Source organism: Psilocybe cubensis, chromosome 12 (genome assembly GCF_017499595.1).
Source record: "Psilocybe cubensis strain MGC-MH-2018 chromosome 12, whole genome shotgun sequence".
NCBI classification, from domain to species: Eukaryota; Fungi; Basidiomycota; class Agaricomycetes; order Agaricales; family Agrocybaceae; genus Psilocybe; species Psilocybe cubensis.
Window position 1 is genome coordinate 2,191,875 of NC_063010.1, and position 23,083 is coordinate 2,214,957.

The following is a 23,083-nucleotide window of genomic DNA, read 5'->3' on the forward strand; positions in this document are numbered from 1 at the left end:
GTCAACAGACTCGGTATAGAAAACCTGTACACTCCATGTTACAGCAATCCGACCACAGATGATGCTTCTCTGCTTTAAAATGAAGTCACGCATAGAATCTCTATTTGGCTTGGACCCACAACAATTGTGCAGCCACTGCCCGGTTGCTAATGACTGAGGTTAACTACGAGGCTCAATATGGTACTCACAGAATTGATCGAAGCCCATAATTGTCTGTCTATTCATCTTCACCCATCCTATTTCGACGACAAAACTCGCTGGTTGACGACCGTTTGGGTATTTTAAGGAACGGATTCAGGGGGTGCCTTTTTGATCTCTTACTAAATCGATCTCACCCCTCTCGTCAAACACTAAACAACTAAATCATCTAGAGAAACTCATCTTCTCAACATCATACTATCACTTACACAATAAACTTGTATTCTTGAAAACACAATGGTACGCCTTCACCTGTTTCCACACATCCCGCCAGATAGCTCATATACGCCACCATGATGTACAGCCTAAAACCAAGGCAGAAACTAACAGAATGGTTAGACGGCTTTCCATACCACGAATGTGAGTAGACAACAGTGTAATGCTACAGCACATATTGACGCACATCTAGAGCCTCTTCCTCTCGAAAATTGAACGCTACCGCCACAAATACACGTTCCACGGCTTCAGTCCCTATCTCATCGTCTGGAAGAGCAGCTCGGAGCCGCAGACATCCGTACCACAATTACGCTCGGAAGCAGAAGCAGCCTGTTGGAGGTTCAAAGCTATACGACGAAATCGACGTGGAAAATGGATCCCCTTCACCTAGTGTCTCTGAGTCAGGCACTCAGCAGCATCTCCAAAGCGGGGTCGTAGACATCACCCATGTAGGTGTGCCACTGGAAGGAAACACTCCAGGAGAGACGTGCGTACCTTTCCATTGCCGTATCGATGTGGCAGATACCTTGATTACTCACACATAAATGAATATTTTAGGCCTCTTTCCCCTTCCAAGGACCCTGAATTGTTTGACTTTCGCGGTTTGACATGCTTCCCAGAGGAGAACATCGTCGGCGGCAATCCAATTCCTTCACCACTCTACCCATGGAACATGGGGCCGATGGCACAATACCCACCCCAACCCTGCAATAGTAGCTACATTTCGACGTACCTTCCTTTCATTCCCCCACCAGTTGACCTGTACCCAGGTCCTATGTACCATGAGTATGGAGGTCCATACTACCAGCCTCCACTCCCCTATCCTGCACAAGTACAGCAAGTACAGGTACAGGAGTCGTTCGAGAACATTGATCCGGTATTACGTCCACCGATGGCTGAACAATTTCAGGAGATCCAAGGACCAGCGCCCCCTCAATACAGCGAAGCTGTCCCAAACAATTTTTACACGTATCCAGTCAACCTCCCCACGGCCAACCTAGAGGAGAAAGTCGCAACAGCCAAGGCAAACATCACCGATAAAAACCCATACGTCTTCATAGTAAAGACTCCGGTCGATGAAGGCGCCTACCCATTCATAGTAGAGACTCCGAATGATCACAAGCCTCGCGCTCGAAAAGAACGCCAAGTCAAAAATCTGGGTTTCCGACAACAAGCTGGCACACGCGTAGAAGTTGGTAAGGTTCCAGGAAAGGTCATCAGTGCCGCCTGGCTGTCGAAAGCCATTGCCTGGAAGAAAAATGGTTCTGCGAAGAAAAACCGCAAGCTTGTTGAGACCGTTCATTTCGACGAACCTTGTGTCTACGAAGAGGCACCGGTACACGTCAAAAAGGAGGATCTTCCAGAAATACCCTGTCCTATGGCTGGATGCGACGAGTTGCTCCGAGGACGAGAGGAGTTGTTTAACCATTTGAAGGACCCGACAGGACCTCACAAAATCGTAGTTAACAACAGTGTGGGTCAGACCAAGGTACCGTGCAGAGCGGAAGACCCCTGCAACGTCCATGTTATTTCTGGAGGTATGGCTAGGCACCTTGTTGAAGGCCATAGCAGCGTCTGGTTCTATTGCACGACATGCAACAAATGTTTGATCCGTGAAGATCAGATGAAAGAGCACTTCAAGAAGGCCCATCCAGGACAGCGGTTGCCGACCAAGTTCCGCGAAGTATTGCATCGACCTTACGAAGAAGACAGCGAATGATGTGGCAGATCAGTGATTTCATGAAACGTAGACGCCCTTTCACCTTTTATTTGTTTTTTTTTTTTTTTCATCCTGAGAGCCTTTCGCCACGAACTATACCGTTCGTAACACTTTCGGGGAAGGAGTTGTGCCTTTTCGATTTTCATTCTATAGATACCAACTTCCTACAGCCTATTCCTTCAGTCTCCTCTAGCCACCATGTACATATGTAAAGTTCACGTACCAGTAGTCCACTTGGTATATCATTTATCTGTTCGACATTAGTCGCGGAGCATCAGACCTCAAATTGAACTCGAAAATGGTCAACCGAAGAATGATAAAATATGCTGCATCAATACGCAAAATGTGTTGCAAGAAACTTTGAATATGACCATACAGAAAAGACTTGAGAGGTTGCCCGACCGGCGACTTCATGGACGGTGCATCCCCCGAGTATTTGGGCAAGGTAAAAAGATGAAAAAATTGCTCGCCCCAGGAAAGAAATTGCGGTATAATCTGTGGGAATTGCGCTGAACTTCATCAAAAATTTTTAAATAACATCGGGTTCATACGCGTGGACACCCAATGGCATGAGGGTGTCAAAAAGGTCTACGACGCCAATACTGAACGAGGTCTTCACATAGACGGTGTTGAAAACACATTCATATGGACGACGAACCTACCTGAAAGGAAAGCACACAGAATATCCGTGAATGATAACATGCGGTAATAGTGCGGCAAGTTGCAATTGTCGTGTGGACGAAAGTGGTTGCTATTATTTTGATAATTCTAGCGGGCGATGTGGTATCATACATCCTCTTCTCTTCGTGCTTAAGCGGTCCAGGCCCTAGCAATTAGCTCGGTGAGACCTTAAAAATAATCAAAACCTGTGTATATGAAGAAGAGAGTGATCTACTCACCAATGTCGTTGGTGTTGAACTGGTAGAGGCCAACAAGGGTTCCAACAGTCGCCGTTCTCAGCGTCCAGGTAGCAACCTTTCCGAGAATAGGGAATTTTCGGGGGTGCAGATAGTCAACAAGGCATTGATCGAACTTTAATCCTTGTAAGTTTCGCCATCAACGAGCAGATATCAATGGGTAGACGTACGCCAATGTGACTGTGCATAATCAAGCTGACCCCAAGAAGTCCATCGAGAACAGGATAGTTGCTTCCAGTTGTGACGAATGCAGCGGCAGTCAAAGGAACGAGGCCCGCTGAGAGGAGTCGCTCAAATGACCAGTGGTAAGACCCATGGGTTCGTGAGGGTGCTGGGAAGGTGGTGGGGTCGTTCACGGTTCCCTGGATGATGGCTAAATCACATATTCAGACACTAAAATGCTCAAAAGAGAGATCGCGAACGTACGACCGCCAGGGACGTATTTATACTGGGATGCTTCGCTGGTTGCATATCGAGCTATTCTCATTGGTCAGTGAGACATTTGTAGCACCGCCAAACAGAACGCGTACCCTGGTTAACAGAGCGCGCTGCCAGACGATGTGTAAGGTTCCTGGAGAACGCAGAGCGGAGAAGAAGGCTCGAGGACATCGTCGCAGACAATGAAGAGAGGAAAACGAGATTGGAGCGGGATGCAAGCGGGACTGGGAATTGACTTTCCGGGGTGAGTTTCACGAGACCTCGACTAACCGGTTATTTCCGATGCCGGTTTCCAGAGGGGCATAATGTCACGTGTTCATTGACAAACAACAGTAAACGTCAACTTCAACGTTCAACGTAACGTCGACTCTCGAGGTTTAGTGACCTTTGTATCAGGCAAACGCTCTGCTAGCATGCAAGATATTGACCTATCGATAAACTTTTATCTTAACCTGCTCTTACTTGCGCCAGATGAACTATCTACCGCTTATTTACCATGACTTCGACAGTAAACGTAGTCTTTGTACTGGCGCGTTTCCATACCCTACAATGTGTTTGTAAACTTGGAAATTTCACTTCAAGAGGTGAGTCATTGGCCTCTAGATTCTATTTTATTTCATTGATATATCCTGCACCTGTGGACCCACCGTCTTTGTTTTTGTTTCTCCTCGAAAAAACAAGGTGTGCAGTCCAACATCGTCCTTGCCCCCGAGATCCCATGGCAATACACGACATATTGACCCTAATTTTTTTCTTGGTGCTGGGCTATCTAGGCTTGAAAAAATTCTATCCTATCTGGAGAGCTCAGCTTCGCATGTCGATCGTTCGTCTGTTAAAAAGCTAATCTAATAAGACGCGAATCCCAACCATTCTGTGAAACTGAATGCCCCTCCCTCAACAATTGTCTTGATGCGAGACCTGTTCAAGGTTTATGGTATGGCTAACAATCGGTGGCTGGCATTGGGTGGCTAACGATCGGTGGCTTATATAGTCTTGTTACAAATTCGCTCGCACGAGTACGAAGGGGCAGCATATAAAAGACGAACCCTTTGCACAATTCCTTCTTCATCATAACGATATCAATCAAGCAATCTCAACAATCTCATATCCAAACAATTATTCAAGCATCTCTTTGATAATATGGCTGCTCTCATCGCCGTATCTACAAACTTTTTCAACCTCGCCGTTGGCCCCCCACTGGCCTTCGTCGGAGGTGCCATCTGCAACGCCGTGCTCAATTTCATTCCCGCCCTTCCCAAACAAGTGGGATTGAGCGTCGGACTTCAACGCGTCGTTGGTATCGCTGGTGTTGCCAGCGTTATCTCACTCGACGCCGGCTTCCGTTACTACAAGGAAGTTGGCATCGCCCCAGTCAACTATGCTGCCGCCGAAGCTCCTTCGGCGGACTCTTCTGGCAGCCTTACTACCCAATCCGCCATCGACGCGCAGACTCAAGGGGTGCCAGCTGTGCAAGCTGCCACCTCTGCTGCAGGAGAGGCATCGGCACCGGACACTGGGGCTTCAGGTATGTTTTAATCAACGGCGTGGTATATCCTTGCTCATAAAAATGTTATTATTCAGGTAACAACAATGGCGAGGATGACAACGATACTCCCCATAACGGCGATGGTTCACAAATTGGCAAAGGCGATGCAAAGGGTGGTGAGTACTTCGATATATATTGTAGTCGCAATCACTTATTCTCTCGAAGAATCTTCTCCCAACCGCAAAGGCGGGGAGCCAGTAAATGCACCACCACCCCCGCCACCCCCGCCACCACCCTCGCCTGGTTCTGAGGTCAATGACGACCCAACCCCGCTGTCGGTTTTCAAGCTATGGCTACTCCTTCTATTGGCGTCGATCCCGATGGGCATTGCAGCCATCATATACCGGCTTCGACTAAAGGCAAGAAAGGCGAAGAACAAGGGCAGAAGGAAACCCATCAAGCTTCTCAAGAACGCGTGCCCAGTCTTCGCGTTCCCCACCGGCCAGTGCCCAGTTGGCGGGCCCGATACATTCACCAAAGCCATTATCCCGCCTCCCAAAGAGGTACTCACTATCAAACCTCAAGTTGAAGAAGTGGCATTGGGTCCTTCGCCAGAGCCCGCAGTATTCAATGAAACAGCTTCCCCTGTAGAAGAAGAGGTTCAGTCTTTCGCCTCTAAACCTTCAGAAACTGTCAGCCCCACTCTGAAGAAGAGGTTTGAGTCCACTACGTCAAGAATGCCATACCGATCTCCAACCAACATCGCCTTCCGTATCCTCAGTGATATTGTCTACCGCATTTTTCTTATTTTCTACATCCTCCTCATCGAAAACTTCCTGTTCACCCTCTGCACCATACTTGTTATGTCCGTGATGTCATTCTTGCACAAAAACGGACTCGCGTTCGGCTGTGGGACAAAGGTTGACAAGAAAAAGGTATGTGACATACATCTCTTATGTAACCTTTTTATATTGAGTATACTTTTTATAGACTTTCGTCCCCGCGGCTTTCCTTGATGGCAAGGATGACGATGAAGACAAGAACGTCGACGAGGGTGCTGTAGACCTCATGTCCACACTTTCCACCAGCACCGAGGTCGCGGGAATCGAACGGGACACATTCTACAACACCAGCTTCGAGGCCAACCTCCCTTCTCAGCCCGACGAACACCCCGAACCCTCCCTCGAGCTCTCTCGTCTCGATTTCGACGAGCACTCCTTCGTCCGAAGGCAGCTTCGCCTCTGGGGATTCACCGTGCTCGATGGGGTCGTCGTCGAAGGATTCGAAGAGGAGTCAACCGCTTTTATCGAGGAGGTGAATGATCTGTTGGAGTTAGGTGGATTGATGCAGGATAACAGGTCGGGCATCTCTGATGGTCCTACCCTTACCGCGGACATCTTGGAGGGGCCAACCGAGACGACACTCGTTGGGTCCCTGGAGGATATTGTGGCCGAGGAAGTTACCCAGCCGATTGCACCCCTTGCACCCCTTGCACCCCTCGCCTCTCAGGAGGACCTCTGGACTGACAACGATACCACCAGCTCCATCGACATTCTCACCCCCGTCGAGGAAGTCTCAAGCACCCTCGAGCAGGCCGATGGTGAAGTCGAAATCGAGGCGCGCCCTAACGCGGACATCGAGGCCGTCGTCGACGAAGACAGCGAGGACATTCTCGCGGGCCTTGACCGAGTTGTCGAGGAGCACCCTGTCGCTGTCGTTCCCCGCGAGGAGGAAGAGGATGACCAGGATATCCTCGCAGGTCTTGACCCAGTCAACAACAAGGTCGGCGGCGGCGTTCCACCTTGCGAGGAGGAGGAGCACGGTCAGGTTGTCGCTGCCCTGGATGAGGTCATTCGGGAGGTTATTGAAGAGGAGCCGACGGTCGGCACTCTTGTTGTGGTATGTTTTGCTTTATTTTGGACCAACAATATACTGATCATTATTCGCTGCTATTAGTATACTCCCTTGAGGATCACAATGGTTGAAGCCAGCGAGGTCGGTGAGCCTGAGGGATCGGTCGGTGCGCCCGAGGGATCTTTGGTATGTTTGATAACATTGTTATGGCTATACATATTTATTTATATGACAATGTCTATAGCCCTCTAATACTTGCACCACGATGGTGGTTTGGCGCCCCTTGCAAGACCCCGCCCATCATCAAGCTGGGGTTTCCGTCTCACAGATTGAGCTCCGAGATGGATGTCGCGTCCGCCGCCGCAAGCGTTGCCGTCCCAAGAAGAAGATTCAACCCCCGGCCAAGCCTGAGCCCACTCAAGATGACTCCCAGGCTCAGCCTCAGCCCACTGTGGATGACGCCACTGTGGAAGACTCCCAGGCCCAGCCTCAGCCCACAGTGGATGACTCCCAGGCCCAGCCTCAGTCTACTGAAGACAACTAAGCCACCGCACGAAATATCCTCAAGCGCGATGTAGACCCGAAACGACGACGAGAACCAGACTTCGCAGCAAACACTTCCGACGTACTCGAGATCATCGACATCCACCTTCATCACTTCCTATATTCCTTTTCATCCGATTCCTGGGTGCCGACTGTGGTGGGTCGCTGTCTGACGAGACAGTGATTCGCCGTGTCCGTTGTAGGGTGGGCTTTGCTGTGATGCCCAGAATGTTGACGAGCATTCTGGACATTACAGCAAAGCCAACACTGCAGTGGCCAGTCGGGTGCATGAGAGGTAGCGCTGACGAGTGCTACCTTGAATGCAACCCAGGATACCGGACTTTTCTATCCTTTCTTCTTACTCTCTTTGTGGACTCTCTGATCTCGGGTACATCATCACACCTCGCTGCGAATCATCTCGGTTGTCGCCGTTTTTCCGCGCTATAGAACTTCTGGCGGTACGCTCTTTTGGGCTTGGGTTTGGTTCTATTCTTCTTTGGTTCATTTTCTCTTCGGCTCCGGCTTCCAACTATCTTCTTTTCTTTTTTATCAATATCTTATTTTCCTTTCCATATATTCAATATACTCTCTATCTCAGGTCTCTATTCTCTGTTTCATTTCTATTTCTATTACCACATTTCTATCTCTCTATCCCATCTCTACATTTCTACCATATGTCTACATTTCTATGATTTTTCTATTCTACCACATCACTATATCACTACTCCATTTCTATTTTTCTATCACATCTCTATCTACCACATTTTCTATATTTCTATTCTACCACATTTCTATATTTCTATCCCATTTCTACATCTCTATCCCATTTCTAATCTATTCTACCACACAAATATCATTTTACATTTCTATATTTCTATATTCCTATTGTATAAATCTATATATTGTTTTTTTTTCTTCAAATACAATATTTATTCCCTTATTCTTGGAAAGATTAGCTCCGATTCGGCTTATGTGTGCACAATATATTGTTTAGAAAAAAGCTTTGGAATGGCTTCGTTTAACATTATGTTGTGTTTTAGCCTGGGACTAGTCCAATGTTCAACGTTCAACGCCAACGACTGGTAAGGTAATGTGAGACCGTTAACTTGTCTGCCAATCAACCATGAATAGAACTTTACACCACTACAAAAACAAACCCCTTCGTGGGTATGGTGGAACCGGGCAGTACTCATAACTCGAACTCGGTACTCAGTATTCAGACATAACTAAGTTTACGTGAATATTACCATCGGCTTAGAGCAACGAAATTCAAGTACAGAACTAATTAACAAACGAATTTCTTGAAAGCTTCGTAGCATTGAAGAATACCACGTCGATTATCGAGTGGCTTTATGCCTTCGCTGAACCGGCGGCTGGGGCGGGGGATGTCAGGAACATGTCCAGTGACGATGGTGAGAGTAGGAGGATACTGCCCTTGTGCGACGCATCGAGTCAATTCTTGGGTGACGGGAATCTTGAAGAAACTCGGAGATGTCCCAACCATGATTATACCCGGGATGACCTATGCCCAAGAATGAATAACATTCGTAGTATGATTTATTGAAAGCAGACTTACCTTGCTATTCAATGGGTCAAGTCCCGCCGATCGCCTCTGAGCGTTGTTATTCTGGAAGGTGGCTATTGCAGAGGCAATGAGTTGAGCATGCGGGTCTGTGTCGCCACCAAATCGCTTATCCTCGTGAACGAGGAGGATGATATCATTTTCATTTCGATCGATAATGCAGACATCGGGTTTGGCATATTTTTTCTCTCCGCATATGAGAAGTCGTAACTTTTTGCGTGTGCGAACTGCTCGAGGACGATGAAGATAGCCAAGGGAATGGAAAAGTACCACTGCGAAATCAACAACTGCCGATTCCTCAGGCTCCGCGGGCATCATTGCAAGATCGAGTTGAGTGAGGAGGCTGTAGGCGATATCGTTGGCTGCGTCGTCGGCGGTGAGGGCAGTGAATACCTCCTGGCTGACAGCAGGAGCAGGTAAGGGCGTCTCGCCAAAGAATGTCGGAGCATCCTGGAAGGTGATATTGATGTTATATGCTTCCAACTCATTGTCGGTCCACTCGTTTCCTGACTTGGCTGAGCGAATAATGTTGGCCATGATAGCTTGAAGGCAATATACAGGTTCTGTGAGGACAAAGCTGCATGCCTGTTGTGGTTTAGAAATGTAGATCCAAACAACATTAGACGCCTTTGCCTGGGCAAATTTGCCAGAGAATTTGCTCAAATTTGCAGCCAAATATCACGTGGTCTAATTTTATGCCTAATCAACGCAAATTTGCAGGAGAAATAGCATATTTGTCGGTAATTGTGCTACACACAGGCTAACTACTCACTAGCACTCCTCATCTGCCGTTGCCAGAGACCCCGTTCAACCTTCAATACCATTAACCACTTCAATGTTGTTTGAGGCCTAATGCTGATTTTGGAAAGGCTAGTTTGGCATAATAAGGGGATTGTCAGGCGGTCCGAGATTGTCATTGCAGGATTTCCTCAAATATCCTTGAGTCTCTTGTCATGACCGAAGACTGACTTCACAAAGTTGCTCAAATCCATCATCTACTAAATCAGCTCCGCATAACACAATGTCAGCCACTTCTCCAATCATCCGTATCGACCCAGCTCGCATCATCGATGAGGTCGACCCTCGTATCTACTCTGGCTTCACCGAACACATGGGAAGATGCATCTACGGAGGCATATATGACCCAGAGAACAAGAGCGGCTTATCGGACGAGAGGACAGGATTCAGAAAGGATGTGATGGAAGCTCTGAAGGCTCTCAAGATTCCTATCGTGAGGTATCCTGGAGGGTGAGTTCATGGAAGCATCTAAACACCTTACATGCAATGACTCGTCAGCTTGATCGCAGAAATTTCGTCAGTACCTATCGATGGCAAGGTATGAATCGTGGTTGTTGTTGCCCGTTTTCTCTAAATCTCCTCTCTGACTTAGATGGTGTCGGTCCTCGTGAACTTCGCCCACGAAGGCCTGAACTTGCATGGTTGACCGAGGAGAGCAATCAGTTTGGAACAGGTGACGTTCATTGATTGAGATGGCAAATCAACGTTGATATTGACCGGAGAAACTAGACGAATTCATCGCATGGTGTCGAGAGCTTGGAACCGAACCATTCTTGTGTTTAAATATGGGAACCGGAACCTTAGAGGATGCTTTAGCTTGGGTGGAATACTGCAATAGGTAAATTTGCTTTTTGCTTCGCTCTATCACACGGATCTAACTTATAGACAGTTCTTCAAATACCTACTATGCCAATCTACGTAGGAAAAATGGGCATGAAGAACCTTACGGCGTCAAGGCAAACTATCTTCCTCGTTTCCTATTGTTATTTTGTTAATATTGTTCAATGTAGTATTGGGCACTTGGTATACACTTACATTCTGTATTTCTCAATCGAGCTTATTATTATCCCTAGGTAACGAAGTGTGGGGTTCATGGCAGGGTTTGTCCAAGCCTATAGCAATGGTTCACTTTTCAAACTAACAATGTTTCGACTATTAGTCGGACAGATGGAGTCGCACGACTACGCGAAGAAAGCCTTCCAATGGGCAAAAGCGCTGCGGCTTCTTGACCCCAGCATCAAGCTCATCTCATGTGGAGGTTAGGGCGTTTACTCACCCATTATTTGTTCTTATTCATTTAGATATTCCCAGAAAACGGATACTCTGACTGGGATAGGGTCACGCTTCGAAAACTCGCACCTGTCGTCGATTTTCACTCCATTCACTGTACGCCTTGTTGCCTTATTTCTTCGACACGCATGTTCCCGGATTCTTATCTCAATCTGCAGTATACACAACAAGCCATGGCAAACATCTTGTAAACGTCATGGGTCGTAAGTAAAATCCAAATTCGTCCAATGTACAGACCCTACATGCTTTCGTTATAACTTATATTTTCTTCAACGATTAGCCGCAGCCGCTGAGAAAGGAATTGAAATTACGCGCTCTCTCATTGATCTTGCAAAGATTGAAGGCGGGCTCAGCAAAGACTTGACTGTGTAAGCCTCTTCCATTCAATCTTTACAGCGTGGCGTCTCTTCTTACAATTCATCGCCTTGATAGCTGCTTCGATGAGTGGAATGTCTGGTAAATCTTATTCCCGACGATATATACGCTTCGATTGCTTGAAAACTGACTGTGTCGTTAGGGATCCCGTTCGTGGTACGTGAAAATGATCCCTTAAAGAACCTTTCATTATATGACATTTGTCGCCTTCAGCCCCGGGAGAAAAGGGTGCAGAAGAGCATTATGACCTCTCAGACGCACTTGGTACGCACGTCCCCTTTTTTGTTAGAGTTCGTGCAGTCATGTCGCATTGATTTAGCTGTCGCATCCTGGCTCAATGTTTTTGTACGCAAGGCTGATATAGTGAAGATTGCTTGTATTGCTCAGTAAGCTCCAGATAGCTATTTGACGATCGTTCTAATCATTCAGTAGGTCAGTTAATGTAATATCACCGGTTAGGAATCAATTTTTATTACACCACCATCGTCCCCTGACCTTTGCATTTTTTAGATCATTACTTCCCCGGACGGTCTTTTCAAACAGGCGAGTCCTCAGATATGCTCATAATCTCTGTGGGGCTAATTGCACTCTACTCCTGCAGACAACTTATTACCCTCTTCATCTATTTTCAAATTTGATGCGAGGGGCATCGCTCTCCGTTCACGTCGATATCCCCACGCCTGCACTAGTATACACGGGCCCAACATCTCCCAAATTTGTCCAGGATCTGAGTGTACATACCCCGGATTCAGCCAAGCTTACCAAGCTCGTGGACGTCAGTGCAGTCTTAGCTTCCGTCGGGCAAGGAAAAGAAATTAGGATCGCGATTGTGAATAAAAGCGATGACATGGACTTCAAGGTTCCCATCCTGTTTGGCCCTCAGGCTACGGTGAAAGACGAGTTTACTGTATACGAAATTTGGCACGAAGATCTCAAAGCTAACAATGGGTTTGATGGCGAGAGAGTGCGCACGGTCGTGAAAAATGATAGGCTTACTGGTAGCTATAATTTGAAAAGCCACTCCTTCCAAAGTATGTCATCGTTCATTTCATTATTTCCAATTCGAATTGGCTCTCATAAGGTCTCTTTAGTTCTTGTTTTTCAAATAGTAGAGTAAACAACGCTTGTCTTGTCATCTACTATTCTGCCTTGAATCTAAACAACGCTTGGGCAAGTCCAAGTGCTTGTGAAATGTTCTACTGTGTTTCGTCCATTGTGTAGATACTGACGACGCACACTGCTTTCGAAGCCCTTGGCCGCAGGCGGGACTGTGAGCAAACTATAGTGGGGGATTTGTTTAACCTTGAACAGCATCCACAACCACCATGAATCTCCAGCCCAACGTATATATCCATCTTGGGCATACCCGGCAGAGATCTTTTCAACCCTCACCCGGGCAAAGAGCACCGCATTACAAGTTTGTCATCATGGATATCTAACTTGTGCGTACGCTTCATCTTGGATGGCCAATTGACATCCAATTTTGATCTACGAAGTTTCATTGCCCAAGTGACTGAAATGTTTCACAACCATTAGATGCCAGAAGTAAGCGACGTTTAACCATCATACGCCATGTATTGATAATTATGATCATTTTTTTATCTAGGCATTGAGCGTTTTTATTGCCAACCAACCATCATTGTGCTAATTATATCCCTCATGATCTGGTACCCGGAATCTATGGGCACACCAAGGAAGTTAAAGCAGGTTATATTCATTGGACACACTATTCTAAATGCAATTGTCGATCTGGTCCTTATCCAATCCGTTTCAATAAATTCTATCATGTCCAATTGAACTGATCAGTACCTTTCAAATGGAAACGCTAGGACGCCGTCTCGAAGGTCAGAATGTCACTTACATATTATTATTATCAAAATTAATGTGTTTTTGCATTGATGGACCAACCCTTTGAGAACCGGGCGCTCATTCTTGTTAGTAGAAGCTCATACACCGATGTTTAAGACCAGCATACTGCGGATCATCTTATTGCAGTGAGAGAACCTCGTCAAGGTGAGTAGTGGCAATAACCGTGTTAGAAATGCTGTTGACTAACTACACGCTCTGTGAAACCGGTAGCTTTGTGTGCCAGGGGAACTCACGGAACAAAGTGTACCTTCAACTAACCTCGAGTCAAAGGAAAATGACACTTATGATTACGACAACGAACATTGAGCGACAAACGGCTTTTATGGAGCTCGTACTAGACAGATGCTATCTATCTATAATCTATCTCACCTCCGATCCACTTTAACACAGGTGTGTTAGCATCGAAAGATGAGATTTATATCCAAATGATAGCTGTGCCTTCAAGCGCTCTCTCATAACACCGCGGTGAAAGGTCAGAGGCAATGGATCGGACAGCCAACACAAGTATATTTGATAAATGAGATGGGAGGGCACAATGTGCCAGTGTCGCCGTTTCTGCCTTGATAACAGATTGTTGACTGGTATCTAAGTTCTGAAGTAGGTTTCTGTGCTCCTTGGGGTCGTATAGGTAGATATATACATGACAAGGCAACTAAGGAGTGTTCCATAAACAGTCTGTCGAAAAGGACATGAAGACATGCTGTGAATGCCATCTACCAACACTTTCGAGAGCTGTATTCAAGCGATTTATACAACCGGGTGTTATTCGAGTCTGTCAGATGAAGTATCAATGATCTCTTGCCAGCGCCGAAACACATTTTTTGTCTGGTATTGAAATTGATTGTGAATTGACCACACAATGTCTACCCACAGCGCTTGGAGTGTCAGGACAGCACGCAGCAGCTGTGCTATTTTTTCTTATAAAGGCGGCAAATTCCCAACGTCACTTCATACAATTAGCCAAACTGTGATATTGCTACATACAATTCCTCGACCGACGCTCATGTCATTTAAATGATTGTAACTGATAACTGATGATTTGATTGGACCATTCTAGTAAAAACTGTATCAAAAATTGAATCAAACACAACTACATCATCCTAGCACCGCCCGTCCATCCCGTGTCGTAACCTCTTCAGTCATCTGACAATTCCGTATAGTGATTGACTCTTAAAAAAAACTACATCGTGGATCATATATGATTTACTTCATTGAGTTTTAGACTTGACTCTATATTCAGCAGCTGGGCGGCGAACAGCTTGTCCCTTCTTGTCGCGGTAGAAAAGGACATCGCCTGTCAACGAAAAGAATTAAACATCAATAAGAGCGCAGAACCGAAAGAGTGTCCAAAAGAATATTCGTACCCTCATTCTCGACGAATTGGCATTTGTTATAGCTCTCCCACAGGGCCTTGAATGGGTTCTTATTTGAGTACGCGTAGTGCTCTCCAATGAAAGCCTTCAAATGCTGAGTAGCCTCAGGGCCGTGGTCTAACAGAGACGTTAGTATAAGAATTATCGGCCGAACGAAAATCCAGTCTCACAGAAAGGCATCTTTGGGAAGAACTGTCAAGACGGCGGTCATGTGTAAATGTGTGTCCTTAGTGCGCTGGAAAGATTAAGACTCACATGGTGGATAACATGGAAATGGGCGACATCGTGGAGGAAGAAGCGACCTTGCCATCCAAGGAAGTCACGGTCGACGGTCGCGGCGGCTCCACGCTGGAAGTTCCATTCCTTGCCACGGTAGTGGGGGAGCAGTGGGTCGGTGTGGTGGAGGTAGGTGATCATAATGACTGTGTGTAAATCAGATGAGTGGATATTTCTCTGAGAAGGACTTGTGGCTATGTACACCAGTGGGAAACCAAGAGCCAAGGGATTCCGTAATACTTGATGACCTCGCCAGCACCGTAAATGGAGGAAAAGTGTACGACACCGTAGACCATAGCCGCGATACCGATATTCGAAATGATAACCACATTGCGTTGGGCTTTAGTGAAGAGAATCGAGTTGGCTACAAGGCAAAAACAAGGTCAATGAAACCGTCTAATCAAAGGCAAGTGATGCGCTATTTACGATCGAAATGGTTGGTCCATTTTGGGTAATTCTTTTGTCCGGAAACATTGAAAACTGAAAAGAAGCCTATTAGAGGCAATTGCAAAGCTATTCGTCGGACGGACTTACGGAGATATGCCGGGAATGCGAGCACTTGCTGGCGTATCAACATGTAAAGAGTGTAAATGGGGGTGTCGCCAAAGATCTCGTCCCAGTCGATTTCTTCATTGGCTTTGTCGGGGATACCAAGGTCTTCACGGGTTTTGGGAACATACACTTCATCACGCTCCATGGATGCGTGATTTGAGTGATGACGATGATGCGAGATTCTCCAAGAGAAATAGGGAGTCCATAAAAAGGTGTGGGTAATCTATGGCCGTCGGCGCGAAAATTAGTTCCAATGCTGAGTGTTGATGCTGCGTAACTTACGAATCCGAGAACATCGTTGACAATTTTGTGGTCAGAGAAAGCGCCGTGTCCGCATTCGTGACCGATAACCCAGATACCGGTGAAGATGAGGCCTTGGAACCACCAACTTCAAGAAATCCCTTAGTATCGCTTGGGGAAAAGATTGTAAAGATAGCTTACTATACGAGCCATGCTGCCCATCGAGCTACTTCAGCTCCGATAGGCGTCAAAAGCTCCTTGGTTGCGGCCTGTTGGAAATATGGGTCGATATATGTAGCGCAAGTCCAAGCTGTAGCCGCAAGTAGGACATCGCGACCGAAGTACGAAAGACCACGAGCTGTGTCCCTGACAAAGTACTCGGCGGGAATGGCGGCGCGTATCTCTTTAAGAGACCTAGGTATTAAGGTATTAGAATTAGTTGAAATATCATTAAGAAGGATACGGATTAATGAAATTACCATGGCATAGGCGTATACTCGGGAAGAGAATCCTCTGAGTATTGCTGCGTCTTGAGATCGGAACCCATGTTCAAACGGGATTGAAAACCTATAACTGCTCAGGGCAGATGAGAGGAGAGGCGGTGGTTCTCACTTGGCTTGCAGAGAGTAGTATTTAAGTGCTCGAGATCTGCTAAAAGCAAATGCCCCACGCAAAGGTACTAGATGGAGAAATAGACATTTCGTGTAAGTGCGAAGAAAAGATTACACCTGCAACCATACCTGTCGAGAAATTCTTTACTCCGACGTAGGATCAAGATCGATTTGTAGATGCAAATGGGTTCTCAAAATGGATGACAGTCAGGCGAAATTAAACCAGTAGTTCCATATACACACCTTGCAGCATGATGTAAGTTAGGAACTCTGGGGAGATCGGGCATTTCGAAATACAGATATCTGCGTCGGCTATTTTTTTTTTTTTGAAAGTTATTGAATGCGTGAGCTTTTCTGGTTACAACAACAAAGAAAAAATGAATCACACTTTAAAGAAACATGGAAGGAAATCCATTCGCTACGAAAGTCTAGAGTCCCTGAATTTCGGATAAAGCTTGTTTTGCTACGAGCGTGGCGTATGAGTAAGCCGTACATCCGTCGGTGGGTCATCCTACGCAGAAGTTTTGCTGGAAATTGGAGAAACGGTAACGGAAATTCACGGGAAGTTTGAAGGTTCCGATCATGGATAAGACTCGAGGCGCCGCAGGCTTTGAAAGATGCATGTCAGACGTGCAGAGGGATTCGAGATGTCTTCTGAAGGACCCAAAGACTTTTGAGCAATTACTCAGGGTTATCAACACCTGGTTGTCGTGGAGGAGTACATAGATGGTGGACAGCAGCAGGTGATCGACAACTGTGAACACGGCCAAGGCCTTATGGGGTGACACAAATATTACTCGGCTCCCAATTTAGACTGTCCGGGGTCCCTCCTACCTTTTCTGACATAACTCGTATCCCCTGTCGTCGGGTAAACGGCGTGTTCGACTTTCTAGATGAGATTCAGAAATACACATCCATCATGATCTACTTCTCAGTACACACCACTGCCTTTCCCTAATCAGATACAAGCCTGTCACAGCGCATCAACCTAGAGGTTCAAATAGTTACATGAATGATGGTCGGCCGAGTTTACTCACCCCAATTTTCTCCTCTCGCTGCATAGTCCCAACTGTGTCGCAAGTGTGAGTACGCATCCAACATGTTCTCTATCTTCAAGGACGGCCCGGAATACATCAAGCGAACTCAGACTCCATTCAAGCCAACTCAGGTATGCTAAGCTAACCGACGATGATAGACTCTCCTGGCGTTAACAAACTTTTTTATAGGTGACTTTAGCCGAAGTGCATTCAGTCGTTCCAAAGCACCTCCACGAAAAGAACACCTTCAAGGCTCTGTGCTATGTTGCTCGAGACATTACTTGTGCAGTTATCGTGTACAAGCTTGGATGGATGATTGATTCCTTTGCGAGTTCACTTGTCACCAACTACAATGTTCCACCACTGGCTGGTAGCGCTGTTAAATGGTCTCTGTGGGCACTTTACTGGCATTGGCAAGGCGTCATTCTAGCAGGATGGTGGTGTATGGCTCATGAGGCAGGACATGGAAGTCTCTCGTCCTATTCTTGGATAAATCATTTCATCGGTTACACCATGCACACGGTGAGCCATTCATTCTCTGTGACAACCAAAGCCATTTCTTGAGCTGATTTAATCTCTAGTTCATTCTGGTTCCCTATTATGCCTGGAGGTCGACTCATCACGCTCACCACAAGGCCACAATGTCTATCGAACGCGATGAGAACTTTGTTCCTCGCACTCGCTCTGATTATGGTCTTCCCCCAGAGTCAACTGCGCGCATGTCGGATTATCACGAGATCTTCGAGGAAACCCCAATCTACACTCTTGGTCGAATGATTTTTATGCAACTTCTTGGCTGGCAATACTACCTGTTAACCAATGTCATGGGATCTCCTATGTACCCACCCGGCACGAATGTAAGTGCGAAATTCACTTCAGGGTCTAATTTACTCAAGATACAATAGCACTTCCAACCGTCTTCGCCACTTTTCAAACCCCACGAACGAAATGGAATCATTGCCTCGAACATTGGTCTATCGGTCATGTCGACAATTCTTTACCTATGGACAAAAGAAGTAGGCTTGGGCAACTTCCTGAAGTTGTACTTTGTTCCTTATCTGGTACGTCTCTTGCCCGCGTATTCTCTGCAGAGATAACTGAAAAACCATGATCAGCTCGCCAATCACTGGATCGTCATGTTGACGTATCTCCATCACTCGGACCCTACTATTGCTCACTACCGAAACAAGCAATGGTCCTTCCTTCGTGGGGCAGTTTCTACTGTCGATCGCCCTCTCCTTGGATGGGCCGGCCGCTTCTTCCTCCACAACGTGTCTCACGATCACGTACGGCTACGATTAGAATCTTCGCAACTTCACCTGACTAACTTATTGTGCAGGTCGCTCACCATCTATTTTCTTCCATTCCATTCTGTAAGTTGTCGAAATTCTATATTGCGGCAACGTTTAAATGAGTGCCCTGGTTTTAGATAATCAGCCATACGTAACAGAGGCGATCAAGAAGGTTCTCAAAGACGATCACAATTATGACTCAACCGTACGCCTGAGCTTCTCTTTCCTTCGAAGTTAATTTCTAACCCTCGTTTCACCAGAACACTTTCCGCGCACTCTATCGTACTTTTACCCAGTGCTGCTTTATCGAAGACGACGGAGACATCGTATTCTACAAGAATAAACATGGACAGGTCGCTCGCGTTCTTGCTCCCGAAGCGTTGAAGAACCCGACCAAGAAAGATCTTTAGAGCACAGACCCCAGCAGAGGCATTTGTGCAATTGGCCGAAAATATAATCATTGGTGCATGTAGTGGTTTCTTCAATTAGTCTCTACGTAAATAACGCTTGTTGTACATCAAAAATTAACAATTTGATAGAGTTTCACCTGACATACACTTCTTTGAACGACTTTCGACTAAGTTAAACTCTCTCTCTGCCTTGATAGTTTCGACAAAAATGTAATTTGGCAATGTACTCGGCGCCGTGTATTTCAGGTTTCTAGACCCTACTCGGGGAGGTCCAAGGTTTTTAGCCAAGGGTCAATAACGCCTACTCCCATACTAGTAATGGTCCGGTGTTAGAGCAATAGCCAAGTCTCCATCGTATTTCCGTCAATTGGTTTCCGACTTAATCACACTTTAAATATCGACGAACAATTCAAGGCAGCATAGCTGATAGCCTGATACATGTCCTTCAGAGTTAGAAGGGAGTTTCATCTTTACCTTCGACTTGACTGTCTTCAACATCATTTCTCTTTCAACATCTCATACCCCTTTTTACATTTTTAAACTCTATGTTTTCGGATTCAATTGTATGGTCATCAACATCAGTAGTTATTCCTGTGTGGTACCTCAAGAGTCAATTGAAGAAGGTATATTCAGGTGTAAACCATATGACAATGATTGCACTGTCCAGATAATTCATGAAGTTCAATACTATCGTTTAACAGTACATGAGAATTTTTACTGATTCCAATCTTCATGCATATCAGACGACAAATTTCACATTGTTCAGCGTTCAACTCAACGGGGAATTCTTCCGAACGTTTTCCGTGGCAAGTGAAAGACCAATCTATTTTTAGAACCAAATGTGCTGGTCCGATTGTTACCCTCGACGTCGAAAAACTTGAGACTGCGAGATACTTATCGCTGATAACTTCCTGCATTGCAAACGTGACATTGAATACTTCTCTCACGCATTCATTCCAAGTACGTGCTATATTTTTTTTACATGGTATTATAACAATCATTGCACCGAAGAGCACGCATTGCGGTCATAGTTAGTCACTGTGTGTCTCGACGACGATAGCACTCAACATTGCTCAACGTTCGAGGAGAAAAATAATTCTGAGATCCGGCAGCCAGTAGTAAGTATGTAAACTCAATAGCATAATAATGAGGGATCGACAGAAAAGTTCCCACATATGGCGTGCAGATTCGGTCTTCTTGCGGGTGGACGCTTCGAGCCCTCGCACCACATAGTTACGCGCAATGGCTGTCAATTAGAGAGCGGGAAGGGGGAAAGATACTTGCTGAGCGTATCGGTCGATCCAGAAAGGATTTATGTCCATAAAGAGTGGCGGATTCTGCTTTGGGATACCATTGTGAGGAAAGAGGGACCCCGAAAACCGCATTTTATTATTATATTTTATTGACCGAATACCCTTTTTGGTGAATTCAGATTGATACTGACGCTGTGGACTTGGGACGGGCCATGTTGGTGTGTTCTGTGAGGTACACGGTCGTCCACGCACGGGAAAATTTGTACAAGCTCAGTTGTTCAGTGAATTTCGGAACTGCGCCTCTGGGGTGAAGATTTGTATCACCCTGCGTTCAAGTCAACGTCGAAGATAGATAGACAGATGAACCAAAACATGAGATAACTACTACGACCACATGCGAATTGGTCTACAAAGTTTTGGGTCCGCACCAGGCGCTGCTTCTGATAATGACGATGGTTATATTCCTCTTGAAGACGTCTGCGGTGGACATTGATGGGCTCTATCGGTGCTGGAAGTTCCACGGACGCCCGCTGGAATTCATGATTGTCGCTCGCACGTTCGACAGAGATAAAAATCATGGAAAAGTCGGAATAGACTTGGAATATACTAGAAAACGAGCGCTGTTCATCGGGGGCGATAAAATTTTTGTTATTAATATTCTAAGGGTCGTACGCAATAATTCTGTTAACTTTTCGGTTAAAAATCATGTACCGTTAGTGGGAAGAGCCAAGATATGTGTTCTATTTTTAGACACGACGGGCTTTTAAGTAACTTTTTACTTGTAACCGTGAAGCGGTCACTCGCATGTGATAGGATATTTGACAGATCGCCAATCAATTTAAACGTTACGAGGGTTCTGTAGGGTTTTCAACAGTTTGACATATCGAATAGTAACCATATTTCAGACAAACTTGCGGCCAGAATGATAGCTACATGCGTGCGTTACCGACGTGAGCTGGGGTACAGTCAGATAGCAATCCGTGACAGCGCCTGTTCTCACAAACTGACTTAGAATACCCCAAAATGAGCCTCATACGGCCATTGATAAGATAGAGATTCTATACGGATGTCTATCGATTCATTGCGGCCGGTACCACTGAACTTCATGCTCAACTATCATCCACCCAGTATGTCGGAGTGAGTTTTCATGGAGAAGGAAGTCTTGAGCGGTGACAAAAAGTAAAAAATTCTTCTCAGGCCAAAAGGGTGGAAATTGATAAGATACAAATGTAAGCGAGTGGAGCTATAATACAAGTCCTTGGATTGTGTTTAATTCTCGGGTATAAAGGAATATATAATTAGACTGGTATCGTCAACCTCAATTGTCGCCTTTGCCCTTGTTCTTTGTACTGGAAAATGCGTGAGAAGCTTGTTGGTGATGGAAAATTCAGAGAAAATAAACTCACAGGGTATAATATACCGCAATAAAGGGGATCATAAAGCCAGTGCCCATGTACGCGACACATTTGGCGGCCAAAGCCTTTTTGTTTTCTGTTGAAAATGGTATCTCCTGATGCTGTGGAAAACTGTCAGTCATCTTATTCCGACGGGGAGCGAAGTTACATACCTCGGCGTGCCCATGCGCGTAGCGTCTAAAAGCAGGACCTTGTGTGGACTGCCTGAATATTGAGTGCGAGCGAACGGCTCTAGAGATAACTCGTGTTTGGAAGGGCGACATTGTATGGTGATGTTGGTAAGGTTGGCGCGAGCGGTGGATGCGACGTTTGTATGATCACTGGCTTGCGGCGGGAGCGCATTATATACTTGTCGCAGAACATCGTTTCAGACAGACTAGCTCGTATGATACTCCTAAAATTCATGCAAGAGATGCAATCCGTACTGTTTCCTGGAACGAGACTACAAAGTCATCAGATAATTTGATAACAACAGTCATCTAGCCTATGGTCTCGACGATGTCAGTCAGTTGTTCTCAGCGAGCCGCGGTCGTTCGCCGCCTTCCATAATACGTTTTTATTGACACTAAGGCTTTTTGAAGAACGACTAGGCGCGGCGTGGCGAATCAGCTGGTGTCCATTACCATCCAGCCAGAACAGGAGCTACCTAGACGCGCTGTTTGCGTGGCCGAGGCCGGCCCGGACCTTGAGCGCTAAGGGGCATCACGTGAACCTAAACGTGGGTGTAGTTATCGTAACTGGAGGAAATGTTCACAGAGTTTCGCAAGCGTAGGACATCACTCACTAAACGATGACAATAAAAAAATTGATTTTGACAAGTATTCTAGAAGGTGTGATTCAGGGAAATCGAGTGTGGCTTATCAGTATTATTTCTTGTAGATGGGCGGAATCTTTTGACCATCATTCAGACCTCCATATTCTATTTTAAATCTAGTTATTGAGCATTTGACAATGCTATTTAGCGACATGAATTGTTCGAGAATCTCAAGAAACACTGAGAAGCGTTGGGATAGCCACCCGACTGATGATAACTCCTTCGTTTCGAGATATCTTTGACATTGACGTGTTTTCTAATCTTATAGATCTGGCCAATATCTCAAGAAATACTCAGGGCTGCCCCAAGACTAAGGAAATTATATTTGTCTTTTGCTCTCGCCTTGGACTGCGTTTTCCCAATCTGTACTTGGTCACGAGTAACCGTCGGAAAGTTACGTAATCAGTCATCGCACCGATATTCCGAGAACGACGTTTCCTCCTTTCGACTTCGACCCTTCATTCAACTGTTGTCATTTTCTGTGATTTTAGCTAATGATTACATCGGCGGATAATGTACATTAC

The 23,083-nt window shown here is 45.9% G+C and overlaps 9 protein-coding genes across 9 annotated transcripts; 5 read left to right on the plus strand and 4 right to left on the minus strand.

Moving 5' to 3' along the window:
• Nucleotides 1–529: 529 nt before the first annotated feature.
• On the plus strand, nt 530–2,134 carry JR316_0012640 (uncharacterized protein; the record flags this gene model as incomplete). Its single annotated transcript, XM_047898261.1, has 3 exons — nt 530–558; nt 608–901; nt 973–2,134. The coding sequence occupies 3 exons, from the start codon at nt 530–532 to the stop codon at nt 2,132–2,134; spliced, it is 1,485 nt and encodes a 494-aa protein (XP_047743150.1).
• An 810-nt stretch (nt 2,135–2,944) lies between these two features.
• Nucleotides 2,945–3,660, minus strand: JR316_0012641 (Succinate dehydrogenase [ubiquinone] cytochrome b small subunit, mitochondrial; the record flags this gene model as incomplete). The annotated part of the gene is made up of 5 exons (XM_047898262.1): nt 2,945–2,982; nt 3,034–3,166; nt 3,222–3,424; nt 3,478–3,528; nt 3,582–3,660. 5 exons carry the CDS (start codon nt 3,658–3,660, stop codon nt 2,945–2,947), a joined length of 504 nt encoding a protein of 167 aa, XP_047743151.1.
• Nucleotides 3,661–4,629: 969 nt separating this feature from the next.
• Nucleotides 4,630–7,373, plus strand: JR316_0012642 (uncharacterized protein; the record flags this gene model as incomplete). Its single annotated transcript, XM_047898263.1, has 6 exons — nt 4,630–5,014; nt 5,071–5,151; nt 5,201–5,910; nt 5,966–6,874; nt 6,932–7,015; nt 7,074–7,373. 6 exons carry the CDS (start codon nt 4,630–4,632, stop codon nt 7,371–7,373), a joined length of 2,469 nt encoding a protein of 822 aa, XP_047743152.1.
• Nucleotides 7,374–8,657: 1,284 nt separating this feature from the next.
• On the minus strand, nt 8,658–9,491 carry JR316_0012643 (uncharacterized protein; the record flags this gene model as incomplete). The annotated part of the gene is made up of 2 exons (XM_047898264.1): nt 8,658–8,894; nt 8,949–9,491. 2 exons carry the CDS (start codon nt 9,489–9,491, stop codon nt 8,658–8,660), a joined length of 780 nt encoding a protein of 259 aa, XP_047743153.1.
• A 484-nt stretch (nt 9,492–9,975) lies between these two features.
• JR316_0012644 (putative alpha-L-arabinofuranosidase C) lies at nt 9,976–10,439 on the plus strand (the record flags this gene model as incomplete). The annotated part of the gene is made up of 3 exons (XM_047898265.1): nt 9,976–10,202; nt 10,262–10,290; nt 10,345–10,439. The coding sequence occupies 3 exons, from the start codon at nt 9,976–9,978 to the stop codon at nt 10,437–10,439; spliced, it is 351 nt and encodes a 116-aa protein (XP_047743154.1).
• A 456-nt stretch (nt 10,440–10,895) lies between these two features.
• JR316_0012645 (putative alpha-L-arabinofuranosidase C) lies at nt 10,896–13,214 on the plus strand (the record flags this gene model as incomplete). Its single annotated transcript, XM_047898266.1, has 9 exons — nt 10,896–11,010; nt 11,064–11,138; nt 11,201–11,245; nt 11,323–11,410; nt 11,475–11,498; nt 11,560–11,573; nt 11,631–11,681; nt 12,062–12,448; nt 13,024–13,214. 9 exons carry the CDS (start codon nt 10,896–10,898, stop codon nt 13,212–13,214), a joined length of 990 nt encoding a protein of 329 aa, XP_047743155.1.
• Nucleotides 13,215–14,494: 1,280 nt separating this feature from the next.
• JR316_0012646 (Delta(12) fatty acid desaturase) lies at nt 14,495–16,274 on the minus strand (the record flags this gene model as incomplete). The annotated part of the gene is made up of 10 exons (XM_047898267.1): nt 14,495–14,580; nt 14,651–14,776; nt 14,830–14,851; nt 14,915–15,081; nt 15,138–15,299; nt 15,362–15,415; nt 15,470–15,710; nt 15,770–15,875; nt 15,929–16,141; nt 16,207–16,274. 10 exons carry the CDS (start codon nt 16,272–16,274, stop codon nt 14,495–14,497), a joined length of 1,245 nt encoding a protein of 414 aa, XP_047743156.1.
• A 1,163-nt stretch (nt 16,275–17,437) lies between these two features.
• On the plus strand, nt 17,438–19,077 carry JR316_0012647 (Delta(12) fatty acid desaturase; the record flags this gene model as incomplete). The annotated part of the gene is made up of 8 exons (XM_047898268.1): nt 17,438–17,506; nt 17,565–17,897; nt 17,957–18,232; nt 18,281–18,436; nt 18,491–18,661; nt 18,715–18,748; nt 18,805–18,872; nt 18,928–19,077. 8 exons carry the CDS (start codon nt 17,438–17,440, stop codon nt 19,075–19,077), a joined length of 1,257 nt encoding a protein of 418 aa, XP_047743157.1.
• Nucleotides 19,078–21,648: 2,571 nt separating this feature from the next.
• On the minus strand, nt 21,649–22,008 carry JR316_0012648 (uncharacterized protein; the record flags this gene model as incomplete). The annotated part of the gene is made up of 3 exons (XM_047898269.1): nt 21,649–21,679; nt 21,737–21,846; nt 21,898–22,008. The coding sequence occupies 3 exons, from the start codon at nt 22,006–22,008 to the stop codon at nt 21,649–21,651; spliced, it is 252 nt and encodes an 83-aa protein (XP_047743158.1).
• Nucleotides 22,009–23,083: the final 1,075 nt, after the last annotated feature.